At 41.9% G+C, this 27,197-nt stretch overlaps 1 protein-coding gene and 1 long non-coding RNA gene across 3 annotated transcripts; one reads left to right on the top strand and one right to left on the bottom strand.

The window, feature by feature from the left end:
• Positions 1-24: 24 nt before the first annotated feature.
• LOC105945317 lies at positions 25-10,871 on the bottom strand. Of its 2 annotated transcripts, XR_004222091.1 has the most exons (5): positions 10,714-10,871; positions 10,129-10,223; positions 7,377-7,421; positions 5,032-5,094; positions 25-675 (listed from the first exon to the last, which is right to left on the bottom strand). It is a non-coding gene; the product is annotated as an uncharacterized LOC105945317 (long non-coding RNA). The 2 variants fall into 2 exon arrangements; XR_001168914.3 differs by lacking the exon at positions 25-675 and having other exon boundaries at positions 4,240-5,094.
• A 153-nt stretch (positions 10,872-11,024) lies between these two features.
• dnmt1 (DNA methyltransferase 1) lies at positions 11,025-27,197 on the top strand. Its single transcript, XM_002934338.5, has 34 exons — positions 11,025-11,338; positions 13,191-13,233; positions 13,445-13,552; positions 14,566-14,773; positions 14,887-14,962; positions 15,523-15,598; positions 15,894-15,949; positions 16,157-16,205; positions 16,290-16,373; positions 16,896-17,005; positions 17,182-17,300; positions 17,411-17,503; positions 17,884-18,035; positions 18,514-18,701; positions 18,819-19,002; positions 19,551-19,648; positions 19,737-19,887; positions 20,048-20,163; positions 20,239-20,440; positions 20,591-20,724; positions 21,461-21,634; positions 21,726-21,950; positions 22,139-22,331; positions 22,549-22,639; positions 22,731-22,856; positions 23,111-23,393; positions 23,479-23,620; positions 23,701-23,867; positions 24,991-25,168; positions 25,375-25,570; positions 25,674-25,837; positions 26,439-26,555; positions 26,657-26,747; positions 26,866-27,197. The coding sequence occupies exons 1-34, from the start codon at positions 11,289-11,291 to the stop codon at positions 26,898-26,900; spliced, it is 4,479 nt and encodes a 1,492-aa protein (XP_002934384.1). The 5' UTR covers positions 11,025-11,288; the 3' UTR covers positions 26,901-27,197.

The raw sequence follows: 27,197 nt of genomic DNA, 5'->3' as shown, positions 1-27,197 counted from the left end.
TATATATATAACCTGATGTTAAATCCTAAGAGTGCTGACATCCTTCTCTTTTGTTATATACACACACATCAAAACATTTTGTTTCCTAATCCCTTGGATGTTTCTTTGGCCCTAGTTCCATGCGTGTCTAGTGGCACGCACACGTCTGCTTCCTGGGAGTCCTGAGTCAGGAGGAACTGAAAGAAATCAGCCTTCACCCTAATTAAAGACGGATGCTACAAGTGTCCCCTTCGACAATAAATAGCCCCGGCCAATCCCAGGGACAGATGTCGGCAGATGGTGCTCTGGTTTGGCTTTGCGCTGACTCATTCTCTTAATGATGTCTCCACGTCTGGAACTGCTGCCATTAACGTAATAATAATGTTTGGAATTGCTAAATTAATTAAGCAATTACCTTAACTCGGCACAGATAGAGGGAACATTTGGATCTGAAAAGCTGTTGTTATTTTATTTCTCACAAGGGATCCGTGACTCGCGGCACCAACCCCATTGTGACTTCATTGGCTTCATAATAAAAGTCCTATAGAAAAAACATGAAACCCAAATTCTTTTTTTAATTAAATCATCCATACCTGTTGGATGTATTTAGAAAATCTGAGCTGTCAATCATATATTGCCTGCCCCACCTCTATGCCTTCGGCGGCTGTCTGCTTGCGGTGACTGTAAATTCCATAACTGAAGGAAAAAGAAATTCAATAATTTATATAGTGTAAGTAACGTTTATGTTGCTCTACTGGATTTGGAATTATTTCTTAGGGTGACAGGTCCCCTTTAAAAGTTCAGGAATATGCACCTGATGGTTGGCTATTATAATTTTATTACATTACCCAACTTCTTGAAATACGATGTAAAAAAAAAACTGTGTGCCTTGGGAAATGTGCCCCAATATGCCCCGACATCTCCTTAATTTTTCTAGATAGCAGTCTTCTTAAATTACCTACAAATAAGGCAGTTTAACCCCTCAGTTGAAGACAAAAAAATAAGCATTGTTCCCCCTCCCTTTTAGCATTCTCAGTAGAAGGCAATGGGGCTCATTTATCAACACTGGGAAAATTTGCCTCTTTTTTTCTAGGGCAAGGTGACACAGAGAGAGAAAGCTAGCATGAGAAATGCTGTCAGACTATGCCACAAACTGTCAAACTGATAGTGATGTGTTTTTGTGTAACCACTGAATAGTGATACCGCAGGTCACACAAGTTCTGCTGCATTTTTCTAGGTTTTCGGACAAGTGCAAAGTATCTAGACAATAAGGTGCATGTAAGATTTAAAGTAAACCATACAGCCAATTTTTTTACTGACCTACTTGTAATGACCCCAAATACATTTCTGGTAACCCTTATCCATTAATTCCCACTCACAGTCTGGAAACGGCTGGTAAAAATTGGGATAGGTCGGAGGTATACAAATTTACCCCTCGTACCAATATCTAAATTAATACATTGGATTTATTTGCCTGTTTAAATCTGTACATTGAGATTTTGCCAGCCTTATTCAGGTATGTCCCCAGAAAGGTTTATAGGTTAGGCCTGTATTACAGTTGGGAGGGACAATATATCCCTTGGTAGTTCAGTGTTTGGCCATGGGGTGTCAGAAATCCCAAGTTTATTAAGGGGGAAGCCTATATGTGCTCTGTTTCTTTTGAACCCCACATGCTGGAAGAGGTGGTCTGTGCTGGAGGGCCTAGAAAGAAAATAGGTTACACTAGGGGGTCCATTCATTACGATTGGAAACAATTTGGAGCAACCATGATAATTTCTGATGTTCGAAAATGTCATGAAAATTTGTTTCTTGGACGTATGAAAATATCGTTATGATCCCAAAGTTATTTTTCATATCCAAGCGGTCGTAAACGGTGCGAAAACCTTTCTGACTTTGACTTCAATGCATGATTTTGGAAGCCTCCCATAGGACTCAATGGTACTATGTAGCATCAACCTGGCCAAACGATACAATATTATCGTTAACAGTACGAAAAGTTCTAAACTTTAGAAAAAATAAGAATTTTTTTTAATTGTGGTCATTGTGCTTTAATGAATGGGCCTCTAGGTGAAGTGCCAGGATAGATTTGTAATAGATACTTTAGGAGGATCAGAGTAGAGCAGCCAGAGGCTCCAACGAGAAGGCCAGTAAGAGTTAGTGCCTTGTAGTTTCAATGCAGCCAGTATAGGGACTTAATTGGGTAGGCTCAGGGATAGAGAGATCCTTGGAGTGTGGGGGCACTGTTAGCTTCACCTAGCACTGGAGATTGTTTCTCCAAGGCAATCAGTACTACCTCTGGGTGCTGTGAACTGTACATCTATGATCTGTGTCAGTAACAACTAATGTAAGAAAGCATTTAAAGCATTAACAGGTTTATGATCTTGTACTATCTGAATCACAAGCCAAAACTGTGTAACATCCAATTAAGAGTTTATTTGGTCTTTAAAAAAACCACTGGCACCCAAGTTATTTGAAAGATCTGAACTGTGGTGGGATACAGGGTGATTAAACCCTCCTTCCAACAGAAAGCAAAGGCTGCCCTACCGGGAGTTGAGACCGGGATTTGAAAGGGTCTAAGGAATTATTTGGGGTATTTGGGATCCCCCCATGTTCATGTTCCATAGAAATAACTATGATGGGATGAAGCGGGATTTGTGAAAATGCCAAAAAAGTAACATTCAGTAGGAGATGTGTTCTGTCGGGTCTGCCTGGAAAGCATATGATGTTTATTGATGTGAAGCCAAAGAAATGAAGGAAGAAAACATCTGATTTCATTTAATGAAACTAAGGCAATGGTAAAATGGCCATGGGGAGAGAGACTATAAAGAGCAGTGTTTAATGAGCTTGATACAAACAAGAAAATAAAGCAAAAAATGAGCTAGGGACTTGACAACCAGAAACTAGAGAACTAACGAAAAGGTGACTTATAGTTACAATTATGTGTAATGCAAATGTAATAACTGTAGACACAGATTTGTAGGCCATGGCAATGGCCCTATTACAGACAGAGCTCTAGTGGGCACCTTTTAGAGCCACTTGCTTCATATAGGCTAGGATCAATTTCTAATGATTGGAATCAGGGTCGGAAGGGTACAACCCTGACGCGATCCCCGCCGGCGTGCCCACAATGAGTCTGGGCTGTGATAGGGTAAGTATGGGAAGAGGAGGAGCTCATAAACGAGCACATTTGGAGAAGGGAAGTGTCCATGGCCAAACCCAAATTATTATTATAATGTTATTTAATAGCACCTACTTATTCCACAGTGCTTTACAGAGATTATATTTATTCCCAATGAAGCTGACAATCCAACATCCCCATCACATTCACACACACTAGGGTCAATTTTATCAAGGGTCAATAATGTTAGTAAGAAGGTAAGAGGAAAAGATCTCTCCAGACTTTAGTCATGGCCTGTCAGTGCACACAAGGAGTAGATTTTGGCCAAACTGTGCCCCGTGTGAAGCCCCAGCCTCACCTCTCCAGATGACACACCCTGTATTATAAGCGCCAACCAGGAGCAAACAAGGATGTAGGTCCATAGGAGGGACCCTACAGGCTTTACTACTGAAACGGAAACCTCCCTTTCTACAAGACAATACTTTGCTATTAGGCAGGAGCATCCCTGCAGGGTCAGGCGTTACAGAGAGAGTGCTAGCTGACCATATATAACCACAACCCCGTGTCCTGGGAAGTGTGTACGTGACAGGGATAGATAGAAGTTTCAGTGTCGCTATCCATCCTATGCAGTTATTAAGCACCGCTTCCTCTTTAAATGGAGAAAATACACGTACATTAGGCATTAATATCTGGAACGGATTCCTTGCCACGTGACTGAAATACGGTGCTCTTAATAATGCTGTGTTGTTAAGTCAGTGACATACTGAATGTCTTCCTGACCTCTGTACATGTAAGAGGGAACACACACGTCCAGGAAGTGCCCCTTGCACTGTACAATACAAAGTGCCAAGCTAACCAAGGGTTAAGCTAAATATAGGGTTATAGATACCGAATTGGTGCAGTTTAAAGGGGTGGTTCACCTTTGAATTATGTAGAAAGTGATATTCTGAATTGGTCTTTATTTTTTTATTATTTGTGGTTTTTTAATTATTTAGCTTTTTGTTCAGTAGCTCTCCAGTTTGGAATAGCAGCAGCTATTTGGTTGGTAGCATCCAAATTACCCTAGCGACCAGGCAGTGGTTTGAATACATGAATAGGAGAGGGTCTGAATAGAAAGAAATAAAAAAAATGACAGTAACTATAAAGTTGTAGCCTCATAGAGCAATAGTTTATGGGCTTCCGGGGTCAGTGAACCAATACTTAAAAGAATCCAAAGAAGGTAAATAATTCAAAAACTGACCCTTTTAGTATGTTATAGAATGCCCCATTTCTAGCAACTTTGCAATTAGTTTATAATTTACCTCTTCTTTCCCTTTCCAGCTTTTAAAAGGGGGTCACTGACCCCGGCACCCAAAACGTATTGCTTGGTGAGGCTACAATTTTATTACTTTCTATGTAGGCCCCCAATCCTATCCATAATCTCTCATTCAAACCACTGCCTGATTGCTAGGGTAAATAGGACCCTAGCAACCAGACAGCTGAAATACCAAACTGAAGAGCTACTGAACAAAAAGCTAAAGGCATTGACCATACATTGCCTTCATGTCTTGTATGGAGAGTCGACAGTTTAAGCCACAATTTCTGGGGAATAAAATACAAGGGGACAAATGAATAAAGGGCCAGAGGGTGGTTTGAAAGCACAGAGACATAATCAGTATAGGGAGGCTGTACCAGGAAGTGTTTGGCCATCGTTTGGCAGAAGACGGCCTTATAGGCAGGGGGTATTTTAGAATTCAGGGCAATTCAATCGGAGCAAAGGACAAGCAGAAGCATAGGAAAAGCAGCGATTGGCAGCCAAGTGGCCAAAGAGTCCATGAACTGGGCAATGGCCAATACTCCGGATGTTAACAATATCCATTCTGAAAGACATGGGGTGCAGACTTCTTTCCATATAAGAATCTGCTCCCTCGGTTGGGTCCATGGTGCAAACGTACCTTTACAGTCCACACCAAACTCCATGGGCATGAAGATCTGCAAGACCTTTCCACGAACAGGAGCTGCGGATAGAGAGGAAGCGGCAGAATTATCAGGAAGGTTGAGGTCGGGATCAGGGTAATTAGGGTCGGGCCAAAGGTCAAGTGTGCATATGGTAAACAGGAATATCCCATAACCGGCACAGGGCAGGCAGCCAATGGCAAAGGACTGGAGTCAGACAAAGTGGCACCCAGGGGCAACCTGCAATCAGGGCGCTAGGGTGAGCAAAACTTAAAGGTGGTGATGTGACTAAGTAAATGCAAAAAGTGGATCTGACCCACTTAAAAAAAAGTACTTATATTATAAGTAGGGCTCTGTGTTTATATATGAAGGCATGCATGTGTAGAACTAACCCAGGAGTGGTGGTAAGGCTCAGGAAAATTCTGTGTGAATGCTTTTTTTCAAATAGCTGACCTCAAAGTCTGGTTATAACTGCAAATCATGGGCATGGCAGTAACTATCCTGATTTATCACTTTAAAATACTGATGTATGGAATGTTCAGAGATATCACAATAGTTATTTCAGCAGCCTTTTTAATGTGCATATATTGTGCCATCTACTGGGGATTTGTATCATTTTCCACAACAAATATATCCTTGTATATACAGCGCCATCTACTGGGGATTTATATCATTTTCCACAACAAATATATCCATGAACATATAGCGCCATCTACTGGGAATTTGGATCATTTCCCACCAAAAGCATTTCCAGTGATGAGACTCTCTGTCGGCTCCCAAAATGTTTATTTTAATGGAATACCGTATAGTTTAAAGCTCAGCCACTGTTAGTAAAATGATTCGGAAAGGTGTTCATACACAGGCCAATAAAGGTTGCTGGCTCGGCCCCTTGAACTGTGTATGGGGCCCTCCTGACAGGCTGCCTGTCCAATATCTATCCTAAAATTGTCCAGATATCTATTAGACAGTTTAGAAAATCCTCTCAGGAGAGAGCTGCATTGGTACTTTTTGGTGATTGGTCTCAGTGGGCTCTGGTTACGGCAAATCTTTGCTCTGAGGACTGAACTGCAGACTGACCACAAAAGTGGGGTGTATCTCACGCAAACCGTGGACATAGCCACAACTGTCCTGATTAATCATTTTAATATGGTGGGAGATAAGTAAAGCTTGTGTGTCAAGTTTCACCAATAAATAAATAAATAAATTGCAGTTCAATTATTTCAACTGCCCTTTTAAAAGGGTTTTTTTTACCTTTAAATTAACTTTTTAGTTTAATGTAGAGAATGCTATTCTGAGAAATTTTGCAGTTGGTCTCATTTTTTATTATTTGTGTTTTTTTAACTTATTTCGCTCTCTGTGCTGCAGCTCTCCAGTTTGGAATTTCAGCAGCTATGTGGTTGCTATGGTCCAATGAACTTAGCAACCAGGCAGTAATTTGAGAGAGAGGCAAGAATATGAATAGAGGAGGGCCTAAATAGAAAGATAAGTATTAAAAACTAACAACAGCAATTGCAGCCTTTCAAAACAATATATATTTTTTTCCTGCCCCATTTGAGAGCTGAAAGGAGTCAGAAGCAAATAATTAAAAAAAGTTTAATGTGTGTATAAGTATATATATATATCTATATATATATATATATACTTGTCCCTGAGGAAGAGTACAGTCAGTACTCGAAACGTTGGATTTTTTTCAATAAATTTTTTCACTTTATTGTTAAGTCCTTGTGTGTTCAGCTCTCTGTCCTCATATGTCCTTATTTTGGCCAGCACCCAAGGCATTTAAACCTCTATAGGGTGTGCTCCACTCTTCCTTGTATATCTATATATATATATATAGAGAGAGAGAGAGGGATATTCAGGTATATAGGTATAGTTTCAGTAATCTCTAGGGGTTTGGAATAATCACCAAGCTAACTGATATTGAAATTATCAAATCTGGACACAATTTTTAATGGTTTCAATCTTATGGCAGTTCTATGCCGGATTTAGCCTGAAGTACCCAGTGGTTCCTGTGTAATTGTGGTACATATGGCCAGTGCAGAGCCAAGAGGTACTTGTGCCCAACACATGTCCTTCTTGTCCTGGCTCCTACCTGCACAGTGGGAGCATCACAAATCCCCCCACATTACATTACAAATCACACCCTGCACTTTTTTTTTTTCATTTCGGGGGAGGTGTGGAACCCAATCCCTTCCTCGGGTGCAACTAACACAAGAGATCGGCAGCATTACAGCATTATATACAGACACACAGCAACATTGCCCCCTAGTGCCCATTCCATGAACAGAGTCCAAAACAACATTTTACAGAGTACAGATATACAAAGAAATAAATACATTGTTACCTGAATTTTATCTAACGTTTTCTAACGTGCTTTTCTTTTCTTTATCTGAAAGAAACCACCAAACATTAGTAACAATCACAAAAAAAAATGTAGTCCTTCTAGTCAATTTCATAATCCAAAATAGTTACCTCAGTAGCAATTCCCATGTTATCAACTTTTGAAATTGTCACCTGTTCCTGGGTTTGCCATGGCGATTGACTCACATTGTGTCAACTCAGGGAAATGTCTGTAGATACTAGTGGCGCTTTTTTACACATTTATTATGCTGCTCCTATGTTCATTAAGCCACAGCTGAATTCACCTGCAAGTCTGCCCCACATTGGCCTGTCCACAGGGGCATTTGAGAAGACAGACAAGTAAAATAGCCCTTTACTTCAATATTAAATCCTTGAGAGATTAATGTTGGTCTCCCTATCAATACTGCTACGACACGACAAGCACGGGAATGTGCGGTGCTCCTAAAATACGCTGTTTGATGGCTAATGGGGCTCTCATGCCACTAGATATTAAGCTGTTACCCAGGTTTTTATCTCTTGCAGAGGGATTGTCTCAAAATACTTTGAGGTGGATTTGCAGTTTTTTACTATTGGCCAATATTTCTTTACAATATCTTTAAATAAGAAAGAAAGGTAAAAACTCAGTAAGCTTTATCAGAAAGGTCTATGTAAATACAGCCATAAGCACTCACAGAAACGCTGCACTGACTTCTCTGAAAAAAAGATTTGTTGTGTCTGTAATTCATGTGCCAGAGACATGCAGCTCTCTGTTGTCTCCCCTCTCCTGCTCCCCCCCTCCCTCAAGAATGCTAAGAACACATTCCCCCCCTTAGTAATGTGGATCTGAGCCAATCAGCAGAAAGCTGACTCATAGGGGTCTATTCATCAAAGTATGATTTCGAATCCTGAATTTGGAAAAATTTGGATTAAATAAGGTAATTTCTGATGATTGCAAATATCATGAAAATGCTTACGAAAAAATCGTAATAGTCACGATAATATCGTATTGGTGATCAGAAAGTCACAAAATTTTTGTATCGAACGATCATAAATGGTGGGAAAACCTTTCCAACTTTGATCCTTCTGTGTATGATTTTGGAAGCCTCCCATAGGACTCAATGGCACTCTGCAGCTCCAACCCGGCCCAAGGAAAGTCTCCCATAGGGCTCAATGGCACTCTGCAGCTCCAACCCGGCCCAAGGAAAGTCTCCCATAGGGCTCAATGGCACTCTGCAGCTCCAACCCGGCCCAAGGAAAGTCTCCCATAGGGCTCAATGGCACTCTGCAGCTCCAACCCGGCCCAAGGAAAGTCTCCCATAGGGCTCAATGGCACTCTGCAGCTCCAACCCGGCCCAAGGAAAGTCTCCCATAGGGCTCAATGGCACTCTGCAGCTCCAACCCGGCCCAAGGAAAGTCTCCCATAGGGCTCAATGGCACTCTGCAGCTCCAACCTGGCCCAAGGAAAGTCTCCCATAGGGCTCAATGGCACTCTGCAGCTCCAACCCGGCCCAAGGAAAGTCTCCCATAGGGCTCAATGGCACTCTGCAGCTCCAACCTGGCCCAAGGAAAGTCTCCCATAGGACTCAATGGCACTCTGCAGCTCCAACCCGGCCTAAGGAAAGTCTCCCATAGGGCTCAATGGCACTCTGCAGCTCCAACCTGGCCCAAGGAAAGTCTCCCATAGGGCTCAACCCGGCCCAAGTCTCCCATAGGGCTCAATGGCACTCTGCAGCTCCAACCTGGCCCGAGGAAAGTCCCGATACCAAAGGTTGAATGAATCCGAAACTTTCGTACTCAGCGCGACAATACGATTTTGTCGCGTAAGTTTTTACACAAAGTACGAAAAAGTCACGCAAAATAAGAAAAAGTCGCGCAACTATATGAAACAGTGGCAGAAAATACGCACAATACGATCAATTACGAATTTTTTGTAATTCGTACCTGTCGTACTTTAATAAATAGGCCCCTAACTGAGCATGTACACTTGGTCTGGGTCTCGGTGCAGGAGTGAGGCATTATGGGAACTTTCTTTACACAGCTCAGCGTTTTTTCTTCCTGTTTGGCTTCTGATCATCTGAACAGGTGAAATATGGGGAGACTTAAGGGAACTATTGAGAGAACTGAAGGTATGCCTGCAGCTTGGGATTAACTCTTTATTAGCCTTTCCTTCTCCTTTTATGGCCTTAGATTGTGTATAAGTGGTCACAAAAAGGATTATTTTTCAGTTATTTGTGTTCTTTTCAGTAAAACACCTCTGTCTATCCCTGCCACCTCCTTCTGTGTCTTCTCTAATAAATACGCACAACAGAGACCTTTCCGCACACCCTAGCTCTCCAAAATAGCCGGTGCACACTGCTGGAGGGATCGGCACCCTCCCAAATCCAATGTAGCAAAAAAAGGCAAATGGCACTCAGGACTGCAAGCAAGGGAACAAACCCTTTAAATTTTTATTGCGGAGGTGCAACATTTCGGGGCAAGATTACCCCTTTATCAAGCATGCTTGATATCTTGCCCCGAAAAGTTGCACCTCCGCAATAAAAATGTAAAGGCTTTGTTCCCTTGCTTGCAGCCCTGAGTGCCATTTGCCTTTTTTTTCTCTAATAAATACCTCTTTCTTTCAACCCTTAAGTAATAATCTCGGATTGTCTCCATGCATCTTGCCTGTATGTGTACCTGTTGGATGAAAGCTATTGTATAGCAACATGTTGGTCCTGTCTGTGGGTTTTCTAGATATATATCAGTCTGTATGTGATTACCTGTACATCCAAATTATCAGCGTATCATGATATACCAGTGTGAACTTCATAGCCCTCTGTACCTTGTTCATATATTCAGCAAACTGCCGTTGCCTCTGTTTCAAAATAAATAAAATATTATCAACATATCTCTAGTAGTGAAAGATATTTTTGGAAAACCTATCATTTTGTAAAAATGCGACAGTTATGGCTCAGGGCCACATTACTTCCCATGCTCGTAGCTTGCAGTTTGGAATGGTATTTGTCCTGAAACCTAAATTAGTTTTTACTGATGACAAATTCCATTAATTTACACAAAAAGCAACGTTTGGAATCATTCATTTTAGCTCCTCTGAGGTAATTTTGGAAGGGTTTTAGCAGGGTCAGACTGAATGGGTGCAGGGCTGTCGAGAAGTTATTGCTTATATATATAACTACTGAAGTTCCAGGTTCACTTAATATATTAATACTGCCATTGTTATTGTCACATTGTTATTATTATTATTGTTGTTATTATTGCCATTGTTATTGTACCCCGGCCCTGACACCAGAGAGGGCCCAACTACCCTCACAGCCTTGCTACTGGCTTTGTTTTACCACACACACATTTTGGCGCCAGCAGTTGTCAAGGAAGCAGAGCGCACTCTGTCAGCGCGGCCCCAGCTGCTGTGCGTCATTGCGTCATTACGGCGCCCCGCCCTCTTCCCCCTTTGAACCTGTCGCTGCGTCACACAACACGGCGCGCTGGGGCAGCCCGATAATTCCACGCTGGGGGGGCGGAGTTGAAGTAAAGCAGAATGAATGATCTGCCATAGCCCTCCCCTCCATAATGTGAATACAAACGCCCTACGCTGTCTATACGCACCAATCAGCGCTTCCCTCGTTTTTGTTTCGCGGGTAAAAGCAAAGCGCGGGAGAGCGCGGAGGGGGCGGGGTTACGTGACGGCGCCCGGTTCTTTTGCCATTTGAAAAGGAGAGGCGGTTCCGTGCGGTGGGTCACTGTGTCTGGCTCTGTCGCTCCGCACTTATCACGCCGCTGCTTGCTCTCTCTGTTGGTATAACTCACCTTGAGGTGGCGGGAAAATCCCGAGCTTCCCGCGTTGTGAGGAACTGAGACCTGCCCTTACGGGAACGGACCGCTGCCTCTGACCGAGTCTGTCTCACCGCTGTTATATACCGCCATGCCGGCCCAGTCCGCTTCCCTGGCTCTGCCTGCCGATGTCAGGAAACGGTAAGGGGAATAGCCCGTGTCACTGGTGTTGTACCCCCCCCCCGCTCCCCACCTGGTAACGGAGACATTCCCGGCATGCCATGCCCACGTTGAAGCTCCCACTGTTTGGGCTCCGCAGATATGAGATTATTATTTCCTTGTAGGTGTTGGGGAGCGACATGTCTCCTCCATTCAGAGCTCTGCAATATGGGGTACGTGTTGGTACCCTCTCAGGTCACATGTTTATTACCTGTCAGGTCCAGATATGGGTACATGGACATAAATCACTGATATATTCTCAGGCTTCCTGAAAGCGTATGGAAGAGGGCTGGGTCAGAGCTGGGACTCCTGGGCCCCTACAGTTGGGGCTGGGTCAGAGCTGGGACTCCTGGGCCCCTACAGTTGGGGCTGGGTCAGAGCTGGGACTCCTGGGCCCCTACAGTTGGGGCTGGGTCAGAGCTGGGACTCCTGGGCCCCTACAGTTGGGGCTGGGTCAGAGCTGGGGCACCTGGGCCCCCTACAGTTGGGGCTGGGGCTCCTGGGCCCCCTACAGTTGGGGCTGGGGCTCCTGGGCCCCCTACAGTTGGGGCTGGGGCTCCTGGGCCCCCTACAGTTGGGGCTGGGGCTCCTGGGCCCCCTACAGTTGGGGCTAATCGCTAAGAACCTGGTATGAGGTTCAGGTACATGGTCTGGTAACTGGTACAGTGGGATTATTCACCTTTTGACTTAACTGTTTTTTTAATTTTTTTTTAAACTATCCTATATTGGCAACAGGGCTGCCTCTCAAAAGCTGCCACCATAGCCATAGGCCCTTGGGTGCATATATATATATATATATTGCAACTTTCCATATCCCATGAACAGCTGAAAGTTGTGCTGGGAGTTCTATGAAGACACGTTGACCCTCTTGGTAATCTTTGTAAGAAACACTATTTTCACTTGTAAAGAATACCATAGGTGTTGTATGCCAATGATATACTAACAATGGCACCTATGGGGGGGGCAATTGCAAGTTTGGCAGGCAGTTTTGGAGTATTAATCCACTTGTGGCATCTTGGCTGATAAAGAGGGTGAAGCTTATTAGAAAATAACCAAGCATTGATGTTTAGAGAGGCGCACTGCTGAGAGCTAACTTTGTGCCCACTAAGCCCCAGTATAGGGTATTCAGCAGAGAATGTGACTTGGTGTACTTGTAAACACAACTCTGATTCTGGGACAAGCAGTGTAAAAGTATAGGAACTAAATATCAATGGCAGCTGATCCAACCCTTTGGACATGGTAATGGTGGACATTTGTTATAAACTTGATAAACCACTTAAAGTACCCTCAGGGGACTCATTGAACTTGCATTTTACTCAAAGTATTTTGAAGGAAGTACTGCTACCAGAAAGCAACAAGGCTTTGTAGGCAAACCTCTGTGGGTTGCAAAATGTCCAAAGTGTGTACTGGTTTGTTTTTTTTTGCAGTCCTGCTTATGACATTAACATGAATGTGAAGTTCCCATATGGACTTTGCTTCTGGCTAGAAGTACTTTCAGTATCCTTATCTGTACAGTATCTACATTCCAGTTACAATTTAAAAGCAACATTATGTTTAGGTGATAGAATATGTGTTCAAACATATTTAAATATGTTTGTTATATAGAAGAATGGTCGGTACCATGAGAATCAGCTTACCTGTTTTACTGAAGCGTCTATTTAGCTGCAGTACCACTTTTTCATGTGTACCGTGGCACCACCATTTCTTACCAGTGTTTGAGATATTCAGGCTGTGCAGGTCCTATTGGGGAAACTGTAGTTTCCCAGTTATGAGGTATAACATTCCATATGTGGTGTATATTAAAGCAAAATCTCAAATATTTTTTGTATTTTAGGCTAAAGGATTTGGAGAGGGATCAGGATGGAATGACAGAAAAGGTAACCTTTCTATCTCCCCTTTAAAAAAATATACAGATATGAATCGCAAAGACAAGTTGATATTTTACTTTAGGTCGCCTATGCTATCCTGTAGTTGGTATTTTCACTGGCTGCAGGGGTGGGGTGTTAATATTGCTATGTAGAGATAATAAACTTTAACATTAAGATCTATTTGACTAATGTTTAACCCTTTTGTATGCAATATTTTCAGGAATGTGTACAACAGAAACTGAGTTTGGTGCTTGGCTTCCTTGAAGCAGATGCTAGAAACAAACTAAGTGATCTGGAGAGCAAGCTGAGCAGCGAGGAACTGTCTGAGGTACGTCTCATTACTAGTAACGATAGGAATGCATCTTCTGGTTTGCATTTTGAAATTAATTACTGTATGGGTTAGGTTTGAAGTCAGATAACTATCTGAGCTTTATGAAGCGTTACATGGGCAAGGTATTTATGTTCCCAGGTGTGCACAGTAAAGTAACGTTGGGTGTATGTGCAGTACAGTAAAATTCACCATCTTTAGTCTGGGAGGAAAGAGATTCAACAAAGCAAGTGGTGCAGGGTTTTTTAATTTTAAAGGAATATTGTCATCGGAAAACACGTTAATAGAGCTTCTTCAGCAAAATCCTGCATTGTAATGTTTTCAAAAACATTTTTCTATATTTAAGTTAGAAATTTCCCATGGGGCTAGCCCTATTAATTTCTCAGTGTGCCACAGCCATGTGACCCGTGCTCTGATAAACTTCACTCACACTTTACTGCTGAGTGATATTCTCCCCCCCCCCCAGTAGGTATCAGAATAGCACTCTGTAGTAAGAGATCCAAGTCCGCCTTGGGACTCATCCAGTTACATGGGAGTAGGAGAAACAATAGGTTAGCTGAAAGCAGTTCTAATGTGTAGCGCTGGCTGAAAGCTCAGACTCAGGCACAATGCACTGAGATGGCTCCTACACACCAATATTACAGCTACAAATACATTTGTTAATTCACTGCCATTTTAACTTTCATTCTTGAACTATTTGCTATGTAAACAGTGTAATTTAGAAAAAAATAGGATCCCTTTAAGCATAATGGACAGCTTGATGGGTGAATTGAAGGGTGGTTTATAGGGAGTTCATACTTGCTGTTTAATAGGAAAAAGGGAGGATGTAGCAATGTAGAAAGACACTATTTCCAACCAACCATTTTGCTACTTCTGATGGCATTCTGACTTAAGGCAGGTTTGTAGCCCCTGGAAGAGAATATACTTCACATATGTTAAATATTAATGTGTGAACTACAATACTAATCCACTTGTTTAAGGACTGTAGTTTAAAACAATCCTACCTTTTGTAGGAAGGATACCTTACGAAAGTGAAGGCTCTTCTGCGGAAGCAGTTGAGCTGTGAAAATGGAGACCTCAGCTTAAATGGAGAAACAAATGGGTGCTCTACAAATGGTACCTGCGGCAGTGATGAGGAAGATGTGGAGATGTCAGAGTCCAATACTGCTGGAGTTAAAAATCGCAAGACTAGGAAAAGCAAAACCAATGGAGAAAATAAGAGTAAGCTGCTTATTTATTGGGCTCACTTAGTGGGATAGGCATTGTTCTGTATTTTGTATTCCCACTGCCGTATACCTTAGTCATGCAGCTTTCTGTAAATCTTCCTCTTGCAGAATCGCCAGCCCGTGCACGCTCATCAAGAAGCACTACTGGCAAGCAGGCCACCATCCTCTCCATGTTTTCTAAAGGGTCTGTATGTTCACTCATTGCTTGAGCTTAAAAATTCCTTGGCATTTTTGCCAGGGTTTTAGTGTTAAACTCCATGGGAGATTTGGATCAAATTTTGTGGGTCAGATTTTCTGATCTTGCCATGCATCAGCACAGCTGTAATGTAAAGTCATTCAGATAACATTTGATAATTTGATAACATCTGATGGTATTAGGCGAAGATGCAGCATTCCCTTCCAACATATTATGTTGGAATATCAATTTCAAGTAGTTTACACATCAGATTCTGTCCCATTGTTTCGATCCACGTGATTACATCCAACTTGGGTTGACAAAAAGCGTCCAACATCATCTGTCAAGTTCCAATGGAGTTTAGCCCTTACTAGCAACAGTACTGAAAGCTCTGTAGTATGAAGCTGCCATTGATTGTTAAAATGTTGCTTGTTGATGCTGGGCTTAATACATATCCGGTTCCCTCTGCTTTTCACACTCCATATAGCTGAGCATCTTAAAGGCTAGCCCATTTTATACTATTACATCTGGGCTGAATTTTATAAAAAAAAAATTTTTTTTCCCCTTAGGTCAAACAAGCGGAAATCCAGCGATGAAGAAAAAGACACAGATGTTTCGGCTGATGCAGACCAACCAGAAGAGAAGGTATTATATGAAAATCTAATCACTGGCAGTTGTGAACAGCATTCACACATTTGGAAAAGTTGGAACTGTTACTTTCTGTTGCTTTCTAAAACGTAATTAGTTTTACTAATGTGAGGTGGGGCAATATCACTGCACTTTCTGTCCGTTATCCAATGAGAACCAGTTTTGAGGTGTGGTTAAGCTGAAGTTTTTCTTAACGTACTGCAGTCAAATTCACTTTTCATGAAGTAAATTGTCCTGATTGCTATATTCACTGCAAATGAAATGCCCTAAGTGATGCATGCCTGTCTTGTAGGAAAAGGAAGAGAAAAGAATAAAAATCGAAGTTAATGAAAGCGAGAACGAAAATCGGTGAGAACTAAATTTGTATCCACAATGGCTTCATATAAACACTCCAGTAACCAGTTACATTTAACCTCTTGAAAAGATGCCAGTTCTCCCCCCCCTCCATATTAGATTTGCCTTGTTTCTAGACCTGTTACAAATTCAGCCCCCCCCCTTTTTTTGACACCTACCTAAACAGCCCATATAAAAATATATAACTGATTTGTCTTAAAGGTCTACGGCTGAAGAGAGTAAAAAGGTGAAACCTGTTCTGCCACCAAAAGTAAGGGTTCCTCTGTTTAGTATATATTTTGCGTAGATCTATTTTGGCTTAACATTTATGCTGATAAATGCCCAATCTTATTAGACACCACCACCTAAATGCATGGACTGCAGGCAATATTTGGATGATCCAGACCTCAAGTACTTTCAGGGTGATCCAGACGACGCTGTAAGTAATGACTCTCTAATTGATTTAGTTTTAGTATACCCTTTTGGCTACCATGCTTGAAAATAACTGCAGTAATTTCCTTTTTAAAAGAGTGACATTACCTTAGCCAGTTCTGTAAGGCCTGATCTACCAATCTTGAGCAGGCTTGCTGTTTCAGCTTGAGTTCATGGATCACATTTATTGTGACACTTGCTGGGTGGGGTATAAGGGTGCTTGGCATCTGGAAGCCTTTCCCAAAGCTAGCCAATTATACAGTTTTTGTCCAGTTCAAAATGTCAAATGTGAGTCCACTTAGCACCATAAGTAAAGCCTGCTTAAAGCTGGGCCAGGTACCTTGTAGCGTTAACTCGAGTTTAAATGGCTCCATTTCAAATTATTACATTGATCTTCAGCATAAGGGTAAAAATAGAGTAACTTGATAGTATCATTGTATTTTATGATTGGGAGCAGATAATTATATTTGTTTAGAGTTTGCTTGGTTCCCTGCCAGTTAAGTAACCTAAGAATATGGTATTTCTCCAGCTAGATGAGCCAGAGATGTTAACAGATGAGCGATTATCCCTTTTTGAAGCCAATGAGGATGGGTTTGAGAGCTATGATGACCTTCCCCAGCATAAAGTTACATGCTTCAGGTATGTGTCATAATGGCAATATAATGCAAAGCTGGTCAAATTGCATTCATATGGAGTCTAAAATATTGTTACATGGAGCATTGCCATATAATGTGGTTAGTCACTGCTTGCCCAATAAAGCACTTGAAGGTGTGAATTTTTCTTGATCCAGTTTATTCTCTCATTTTTTTTTTTAGCGTTTATGATAAAAGGGGTCATTTATGTCCTTTTGACTCTGGTCTGATTGAGAAGAATGTCGAGCTGTACTTCAGCGGATATGTAAAACCGATTTATGATGACAACCCCTCTCTTGATGGTAAGTGCACATCCTTGCACAAATAAGCAGCCTGACTTTGAGCTTTATTTCTTTTCTGATTTAATAAGCCATTGCTACAACATACAGGATAGCTAATTTTTTTTTTTAAGGTGGTGTACGAGCAAAGAAACTGGGTCCCATTAATGCTTGGTGGATAACTGGTTTTGATGGAGGAGAAAAGGCTTTGATTGGCTTTACAACTGGTAAGGTTAGGTCTAAGGATTTATTTTTGATGTATCTAGTTTATTTAAATCCCATCCTTGCTTTGTAAAGATGAATACTGAAACATTGGTTTAGCTCTTATGTTGTCTCAATTCACAAGATACAACTTGAACTACTTGGCCTTCAGTGCATTATATGCCTTTTGCCTAATAGGGAGGGGGGGGTGTGGGAACTTGCTGCAACCTGTGGTAATGCATTGGCTGTCTAACCAATACCTTCCGTTTTGCAATTAAAGACTTGTTAGTCTGACTTATTTTACACTTTGTTGTAGCACCATTGGGCCTTTCTCTTTGCCCTTCACTTGCCTTCAGGAAAATGCTGTGTTGCTCATAATCAAACTGTTATGCTTTTGGACTTGTAGCTTTTGCGGACTATATCCTAATGGATCCCAGTGAAGAATACAGCAGCATCTTTGCTCTGATGCAGGAAAAGATTTACATGAGTAAGATAGTTGTAGAATTCCTTCAGAATAACCCTGATGTGAGTTATGAAGATCTGCTCAACAAGATTGAGGTGAGCTCTTTCTTGCAAACGCTAACTCCACTCCTTAGATGAGAATACCAAGGAAATATACATTGATGCAACAAATTGCAGTGTTAAGGGTTAAATTCCCAGGTAGTATAACTGTAAAATCAAGATAAATGGAGGGCACTTGGGGCTTATCTAACTTTACATAATTGCCAAGATCAAGCATTTTCTCCTCCCTGCTTACTTTTTTACCTCTGCTAATGCTTAACCATGGGTGAGCTCCTGAAAATGTCTTTTCCCCAGCAGTAATGTAAATTGCCAGTGAGAACATATGCAATACTTTTTCCTACTATCCTTCTTGAGTTGCTGGAAGTGACCCATAGGATCTTAAGGCATTGTGGTAATCCATAAATATTTAGTTTCGGAAAGGGCAGGAACTTATCCATATGACATATGTTCATCTACAGAAACTTAATGGGTTTACATTTTCTTTTTTTTTTTTTTTTTTTACCTCTGCTTTCAGACTACCGTCCCACCTTCAGGCTTAAACTTTAACCGGTTCACGGAAGACTCTTTATTAAGGCATGCACAGTTTGTGGTGGAACAAGTGGAGAGCTATGATGAGGCTGGTGATAGTGATGAGCAGCCTGTTATTGTAACTCCCTGCATGAGGGACCTCATAAAGTTGGCTGGTGTTACCCTGGGCAAAAGGTTTGTTATAGCTGTGGGGCTATTTAAGTTTTAAGTGGGTAACTTGTAAAACAGAAGCGTCTGCAGTTAGTCAGTGCATGTTTCCTTCTCAGTGCTAACTTTAACTTTTCGTTTTAGGCGAGCAGCAAGAAGACAAGCCATTAGACATCCTACAAAGATAGAGAAGGACAACAAAGGACCAACAAAGGCCACTACCACAAAACTTGTGTATCAGATCTTTGACACATTCTTCTCAGAACAAATAGAGAAAGATGCAGATAAGGAAAATGGCATCAAACGCAGGCGTTGTGGTGTTTGTGAGGTATGGCTATTCAAAGTGTGTGGCCCTTATGATACTTCATTGAAAGGAATCTATACTGCACTTTGTTGCTTTTTAAGGCTAGATCAGAGTACAAAAAGCAGTGCTTTCTATAATAGACTAATAAATAGGATTACTTTGCTTTCAGGTTATCCAGCCAGTGTTCGGCCTACTTGACATAAAGGATCACCTGTCAAACACTGCCTTTTGGCAGTGGCAATTTGTGTTAAGACGTTTAAAGGGGTGGTTCACCTTTTTTTAAGTATTTACTGTAATATAATCTATTAGCCACTTTATGAAAAGACAAGTTTTTATATGGAGTTGCTAGGCTAAATTGGACCCAAGCAACCACTAAACTGTTCAAATTTGTGTGCCTTTTGAAGACCCAACTACACAGTGGGCCCTAGTTATGATTTGCTGGAGCCTTCAGACTCCAGAAATCATATTTGAAACCTTGTGTTTTCTAACTCAACCTGGTCCAAAACACAGCGCATCTTGGCAATATTTTAATTTTTTCCTCTGTTCTGAATTGAAGCCTTATTTTCCTTCAGGTGTGTCAGCAACCAGACTGTGGCCAGTGCAAAGCTTGCCAGGATATGTTAAAGTTTGGTGGGGCAGGCCGTACCAAACAAGCCTGCACACAGAGAAGGTAAGGGTACACATGTATATAGGAATACATGTAAGTTGGCTAAATTGACATCTGCTGTAAAATGTGACACTACCAAAAAATACTTCAGGTGTCCAAACCTGGCAGTAAAGGAAGCAGATGAAGATGAGGAAGTTGAGGATGTTGTACCAGAAATGCCTTCGCCCAAAAAGATCCTTCAGGGAAAGAAGAAAAAACTGGAGAAAAAGAACAGGATCTCTTGGGTGGGAGATCCAATTAAGGTATTTTACATCTCAAAATTTGTGTAGGCAATATACGCAATGTTTAAAATATGCATATTTGAAATCTGAGGCGCCAACATCCCATCAAGAAAGTATATAGGTCCATTACTCTTGTGCATTTTATAGATGTCATGCAATGTGGCTTTATTTTTCTTTAAAGACTGAAGGAAAAAAAGACTTTTACCTGAAAGTGTCCATTGACTCTGAAATCTTGGAAGTTGGGGATTGTGTATCAGTGAGTCCTGATAATCCAACAGAGCCTCTGTACTTGGCAAGGTTTGTAACCACTTACTCCTAACATGTAGTTAAAGAGTTGGTTGGTGTGAAGTTGCTAATTTTTGCTGGTTTTAGGATCACATCCATGTGGGAGGATGCCTGTGGGCCAATGTTCCATGCGCACTGGTTCTGCCTCGGCACAGATACAGTTCTTGGTGCAACATCTGATCCCCTCGAGCTCTTTCTTGTGGATGAATGTGAGGACATGCAGTTATCCTATATTCATGGCAAAGTGAAGGTCATTTACAAAGCGCCATCTGACAACTGGTTCATGGAGGTGAGAAACTTGTAACCTAATTAACATTCGCAGACATTCATTAAATCTTAAACAGGCTTGCAATTAATTGCAACCAATAGAAGGCTGGTTGGGTGAGTTAAGTTCTCTCTATTGGCAATCTGAATTTCGAATGTTCACTTGTTTTCACAGGGAGGAACACACACTGATATAAAGGTTGTGGAGGATGATGGAAGCACTTATTTTTACCAGCTGTGGTATGATCCAGAATATGCACGCTTTGAGACTCCTCCCACCCCTCAGCCTACAGAGGACAATAAGTATAAGTAAGTTATTTCTCTTCAGTAGACCAGTGTTCCAACAGTTTTTGTATTGGGTTGACTAATTAGTTTTGCTGGGCATTTAGACTTCCGTGTCAGTCCAAGCTATAATAAGTACACTGCTACAGTTAGCTGTTTTCTCGATAAGTGATCCCATTGTCTAGAAAGCTGAATTGTGGAATGGCAATGCTTTTTTTTATATTTACAAAATTTTCAAATTTCCTTCTGTAGTATTAACAGTACCTCGGGCTTGATCCTAAGATATAATTTAACCCTTTTTGGAGGTGAAAAAAAACCTACGCAGCTTTCCCTACTGTGTAGGGGAACATCCCATCAGAGCCGCACAGGGATTGGATGGGCTAGAACTTACCAGTGGGCGGATGTTTTAGGTGACAGTTGCTCTAGCTGTCGGCCAACCCAAGTTTTTGTTTTGCTGTCCATCTGCACGCTGACAAATGTTTTACACTTCCGTAAACCAGGAAATTAGTCTGTCAGCTGCTGAAATGCACGTCCTCTCACTTTTTTTTTTTCCCCCTAACTTCTTGCTCAACAGGCAGCAGAAACTTTAGTACTTCTCTATAGTTCATCCTATGGTTGTTCGCAGGTAAATCTAAAGGGTCGGTGATGGTCCCTTCACTTAAACTATAAACTGACCACTCCCCCAGCCTAAGCTTTTGGGGAATGCAATCGCTTAACGGGAGACTGTGGTACAAGAAAACTTATCGACTTTGCTTTTTGTCAGGTTCTGCACCAGTTGTGCCCGTCTGGCTGAAATAAGGCAGAGAGAGATGCCCAGAGTAAGCTGTCCCGTAGAGGATTTGGACTCTAAAGTTTGCTACAGTACAGCTATAAAGAATGATGTACAGTATAAGGTTGGAGATGGAGTGCTGCTCCTTCCTGATGCCTTCTCATTTAGGTAAGAGGTTAATATTTTAACGTACATTACTTTTCTCTGCTATTTAAGTGGTTGCTAACCTGCTTATGTTTGTTTCTTTCTGACTTATTAGTGTGAAGCTGGGTAGCCCAATGAAGCGACCTCAAAAGAAGGATGATGTGGATGAGGATCTGTACCCAGAATACTACCGTAAATCATCAGACTACATTAAGGGTAGCAACCTGGATGCTCCAGAACCATACAGATTGGGTCGCATTAAGGAGATATTCTGCAACAAGAGAAGTAATGGAAAGGCTAATGAGTCGGATATAAAGCTGAGGATTTACAAGTTTTACAGGTGGGTCTAATACCACCGGTGTAGAAGAAAAATGCTAATAAAATGGTGGTAAAATACTTCTGGGTCCATAAGAACAGCTTGACTGCCTTAGTTAATTCCTTCAGTGTCCCATCCTCTGCTTTTTGCAGGGGTTTGGTGGGGTATTTTTGTATTTTCTCAAAGTACTAAGTGATTGTTTCTACCTCCAGACCTGAAAATACTCACAAAGGTGTAAAAGCAAGCTACCATTCAGACGTAAACATGGTTTACTGGAGCGACGAAGAGGCAGTAGTGGACTTTAAGGCAGTGCAAGGGCATTGTACAGTAGAATATGGTGAAGACCTGACTGAAACCATTCAGGAGTACTCTGCTGGAGGATCAGATCGCTTTTATTTCCTAGAGGTATTAATCTTTGTTTGCAAACCTTATATGTGACCTTAAAGACCTATTTAGTGCAGTATCTGGCACTATGGCACTGCAAACCTCAAACCAGATTCTTCCTCTTAAAGGGGTGGTTCACTGACTATGTTTAGTATGTTATAGAATATTACTTTCTGCATCATACTAAGTTAACTCAAAGGTGAACAACCCCTTTTAAGTGTATATGTTCTTATTTCAGGCCTATAGTGCAAAAACCAAAAGCTTTGAAGATCCACCAAACCATGCTCGCAGTGCTGTTAACAAAGGCAAAGGAAAGGGCAAGGGAAAAGGTAGGACACAAACTAACTCAAGTGAACATGGCTTCAAAAAAAAAAAATAAACAAAAACGAACTGATGGTTCTTAATACAATTCTTTCACAGGCAAAGGTAAAACTGCCTCAAAGTCTGAGAATGAACAGCAAAATTGTGGTGATAAGCTGCCTAAACTGCGCACCCTGGATGTGTTTTCTGGCTGTGGAGGGCTCTCTGAAGGCTTTCACCAAGCAGGTGTGTTGGAATTTTACAAAGGACTTGTTCTTAATGCATTTTCTCATTGCCTTATGCCATAGTCCCACTATATCCCCCTCTGCTTTGCAACAGTGTGTAGGAACTTTTGTATATATAAATGCCACAGGCTAGTGAAACTAAACATGGAGTCTGAATGTAAATATAATTTAGATGTGTTACATGGTATTTTATATTTTCAAGGTTTATTCCTTTTTGAGCCAAAAATGCAATTGCATCATTTTTCTCTGCTCCAGGCATATCTGAGACAAACTGGGCAATAGAGATGTGGGAGCCTGCAGCCCAAGCCTTCAGGCTGAACAATCCTGGTACTACAGTATTCACAGAAGACTGCAATGTTCTCCTCAAACTAGTCATGTCTGGAGAAAAGACCAATTCCCTAGGGCAGCGCTTGCCTCAAAAGGGAGATGTGGAAATGCTGTGCGGAGGGCCCCCCTGCCAAGGGTTTAGTGGCATGAACAGGTTTAACTCAAGAACCTATTCAAAGTTCAAGAACTCCCTGGTGGTTTCATATCTCAGGTAGAAACCCATACCTAATAAAGGAAGTGTTAGGCTTTGTCAAAGAATTTTCTTGATACTAACTCGTCCATTTTCCCTTTGGCAGCTACTGTGACTACTACAGACCAAAATACTTCCTCTTGGAAAACGTCAGGAACTTTGTATCATTCAAAAGATCTATGGTGCTTAAGCTAACACTCCGCTGCCTTGTGCGTATGGGCTACCAGTGCACATTCGGTGTTCTTCAGGTAGGAGACTGCTTTTGGGCTTTGTTTATTCTGGGTACTATGAATGGATGTGGGAATTTATAAGTGTTGTATATCGGCAGGCTGGCCAGTATGGCGTTGCACAGACCCGCAGGAGAGCAATCGTACTTGCTGCTGCTCCAGGAGAGAAGCTTCCAATGTTCCCTGAGCCTTTGCATGTGTTTGCCCCACGTGCTTGTTCACTGAGTGTTGTTGTGGATGAAAAGAAATATGTCAGTAACATCACAAGGTAATTAAGACAAGGCATCTTCAAAATAGCTTTTCTAATTATGTTCTTGATGGGGTATTCATGTAGACCAACTTGTTGCTTACCAACTCCTTGGATGTGCTCCCAGTGACCTCAAAGCAGGTGCTGGCTTGGAGGTGTTGCATTAAACCCAAACAGAGCCTTCTATAGGCTGCCAGTCCACATAGGGGCTACCAAATAGCAAATTATAGCTCTAACTTGTGCCCCAGGAAATCCATGCTTTGTTACTCCAAGACTTTCCATTTGAATGTGGATCATGGGTATAAAAGGTTGGGGATCCCTGATATAGACTGTACCCCCCCCCCAAACCTTTCTGCAACATGAGGTCAGTGAATAGGACTTGTGCTGAACACTTCCTGACCAGGTGGAGGGCCCTGTCCAAAAGAGCTTACAATTTAAGTTGGTGAAAGAAACTACCAGTCCACAGATAAGGATCTGCTTACACCAGCGGTTCACAACCTGTGGGTCGGGACCCCTTTGGGGGTCTAACAACCCTTTCACAGAGATCGCCTAAGACCATCGGAAAACACATATTTCCGATGGTCTTAGGAATAACTATGGTTGGGGGTCACCACAACATGAACTGTATTAAAGGGTCACTGCATTAGGAAGGTGGAGAACCATTGCCTTACACAGAGCATCTTATTTCAAACGCTGCAGCTTATATAGATCTCAGACAGCACTCGCCAGAATGCAGTTTAGTTCAGTACACAGTTGGTTCATCTCAATGGGCATTTTCACTATTACTACAACAGGATTTCAGTAAACGGCAATAACATTTTAGGCCACTTAAGCCTTTTCCTTAAGCTACTGAATATGAACAATTAACTTATAATCTTACCCCATGGTGCCATCTACTGGTGACTCGTATTAGAACATTTATACAGTGTAACCATACAAGACTTTAAAATACAATATGTAAAATGTGCATGTTATAGCACCATATTCCCCCTCAACATAGTGCCAATAAAGCAGTCCATTTTTTCTTACCACGACTGATAGACGGCGCATTGAGAATAAATAGAAATAAAGTCCTCATTAAAATTGCTGGTATACAGTAGCAACAATGTTACTTTTATACCCCCTCCTAAATGTTCTTTTGCAGAACTAACTCGAGCCTTTTCCGAACAATCACTGTCCGGGATACCATGTCTGACCTTCCAGAAATCCGCAATGGAGCCTCTGCTCTGGAAATTTCTTACAATGGAGAGCCTCAGTCCTGGTTCCAAAGGCAGATTCGTGGCTCGCAGTATCAGCCAATTCTCAGGGATCATGTCTGCAAGGTAAGTCAGTAAAGCTAATGTTAACACGAAAGGCATTTTTATAGATTGTAATGCCATAGAAATTCCGTGTTTTACCATGTAAGTTGATAGTTTGACAATGCCTTTATACATGGTCCTAGTGATCAACCTATAGGTAATGTTGACTGTAACCTAGTGGCTACTGGTGGTTTTATGGCCTTATATATATTGTCATCTGGCCTCTGCAGGACATGAGCGCTTTAGTTGCTGCCAGAATGCGTCACATACCTCTTGCTCCTGGCTCAGACTGGCGGGATCTACCTAACATGGAAGTGCGTCTGTCAGATGGCACTACAACCAGAAAGTTACGCTATAGTCACCATGACAAGAAAAATGGGCGCAGCAGCACTGGTGCTTTAAGAGGAGTCTGCTCTTGTTCTGAAGGTATACACTTTCTCCTGCTTAATAAAGGGCTGCTGGGGTAATAGAATCTGTGTAGCCAATTACCATGGTCAGAACATGCCTTGTTGAAATGTTTTATTTTCAGGCAAACCATGTGACCCTGCAGACCGGCAGTTCAACACGCTGATTCCCTGGTGCCTGCCCCACACAGGAAACAGACACAATCACTGGGCTGGCTTGTATGGAAGACTTGAGTGGGACGGCTTCTTTAGCACCACTGTTACTAACCCTGAGCCAATGGGCAAACAGGTGAGTTACAGGTTCTAAAATACACTAAGTATCTAAGAGGTAGTGTGGCTTAGAAACAGAGGGGAAGCCATTGTCCTAGGGACAGTCGGTTACAGGCATCTTAACGGAGAAGGAAAGTCAGAAGGAAATATATATTCTGCAGAAAGCTTTACCATACCTTAGTAAACAGCCCTAGAAGCTCCCTCCGTTTAAGATGGCAGCTGCCATTTTAGCTTGGTCTCAGTAGCTTCCTGCTGCAGCTCTAGCCGTTGGTAGCATAGATCACACCTGATGGGAGTGAAGGCAGAAGGCTGCGCAGACACTGGCCCCTGGAATGAAGGATTTTTCTGAGAGGAAGTCTAATACTGAACGTGTTTACAAAGACTAGAAAACCGGTTTCTTTTGATAGAGGACTCAGTGCAGCGTTTCTGTGAGTGCTTATGGCTGTGTTTACATAGACCTTTCTGATAACGCTTTCTTGGTTTTTAACTTTGCTTCTCCCGTGTACTGAATAAACCTGAATGAATAAGGTGTATGGGGGGGGGGGCTCTTTAAAGTCTCATAGTCTTGCTAAATATTACAAGGCCACAAATGCAGCACATTACAGAATGTTTCCTCCTAGGGTCGCGTCCTTCACCCAGAGCAACATCGTGTGGTGAGTGTGAGGGAATGTGCGCGGTCCCAAGGATTTCCCGACACCTACAGACTGTTCGGTAATATCTTGGATAAACACAGGCAGGTGAGTATTGGTGACAGCAGAGAGAAGTTCTATGACAAATGCTGAACTGATGAATATATTTCTACCCTACTTCCAGTCCGTAACGTTGAAATGTTTTGTAGGTGGGTAATGCCGTGCCGCCGCCTCTTTCGAAAGCCATTGGTTCAGAGATAAAGAAATGCGTTTTGTCAAGGGAGAAAGAGAATGGAACAGGTGGGTGTCTGCCCTTAAAACATGTATCCCCTTGTGTATCCTGCATCTTATCTATCAGCCTATAATTGTACCTCTTCAACCTCTGGCACCTAATAACTTTTTTCTTTTTTTTGTCCAGAAACCGTGAAGGCTGAAAAGATGGAGACCGATTAACTTTTTTTTGGGGGGGGGGGGGGCAGCTTACACTGAATTTCCCTCCGGAGTTTCAAACTGAAGAGCAGATATTAAATCTGACACTTCTCTTCTGGTTTATCAAATTTGACATTTCCAGCTCTTAATTTTTATCTGCTGAATCAGATGAGCTGCGCGACAGCACTTCTAAAGATTTTAAAGAACAGTGGGTTTTATTATACGTTGTACGTCGGCGTCTTACCTCTCCACTTTGTATACGTGCTATTATGTAGTTTTTATATGTTGTAATATTTGAAATAAAATGTCTCTTGTACATGA

Source organism: Xenopus tropicalis, chromosome 3 (genome assembly GCF_000004195.4).
Source record: "Xenopus tropicalis strain Nigerian chromosome 3, UCB_Xtro_10.0, whole genome shotgun sequence".
In the NCBI taxonomy this organism is placed as follows: Eukaryota; Metazoa; Chordata; class Amphibia; order Anura; family Pipidae; genus Xenopus; species Xenopus tropicalis.
This window is presented reverse-complemented; position numbering and strand designations above follow the sequence as displayed.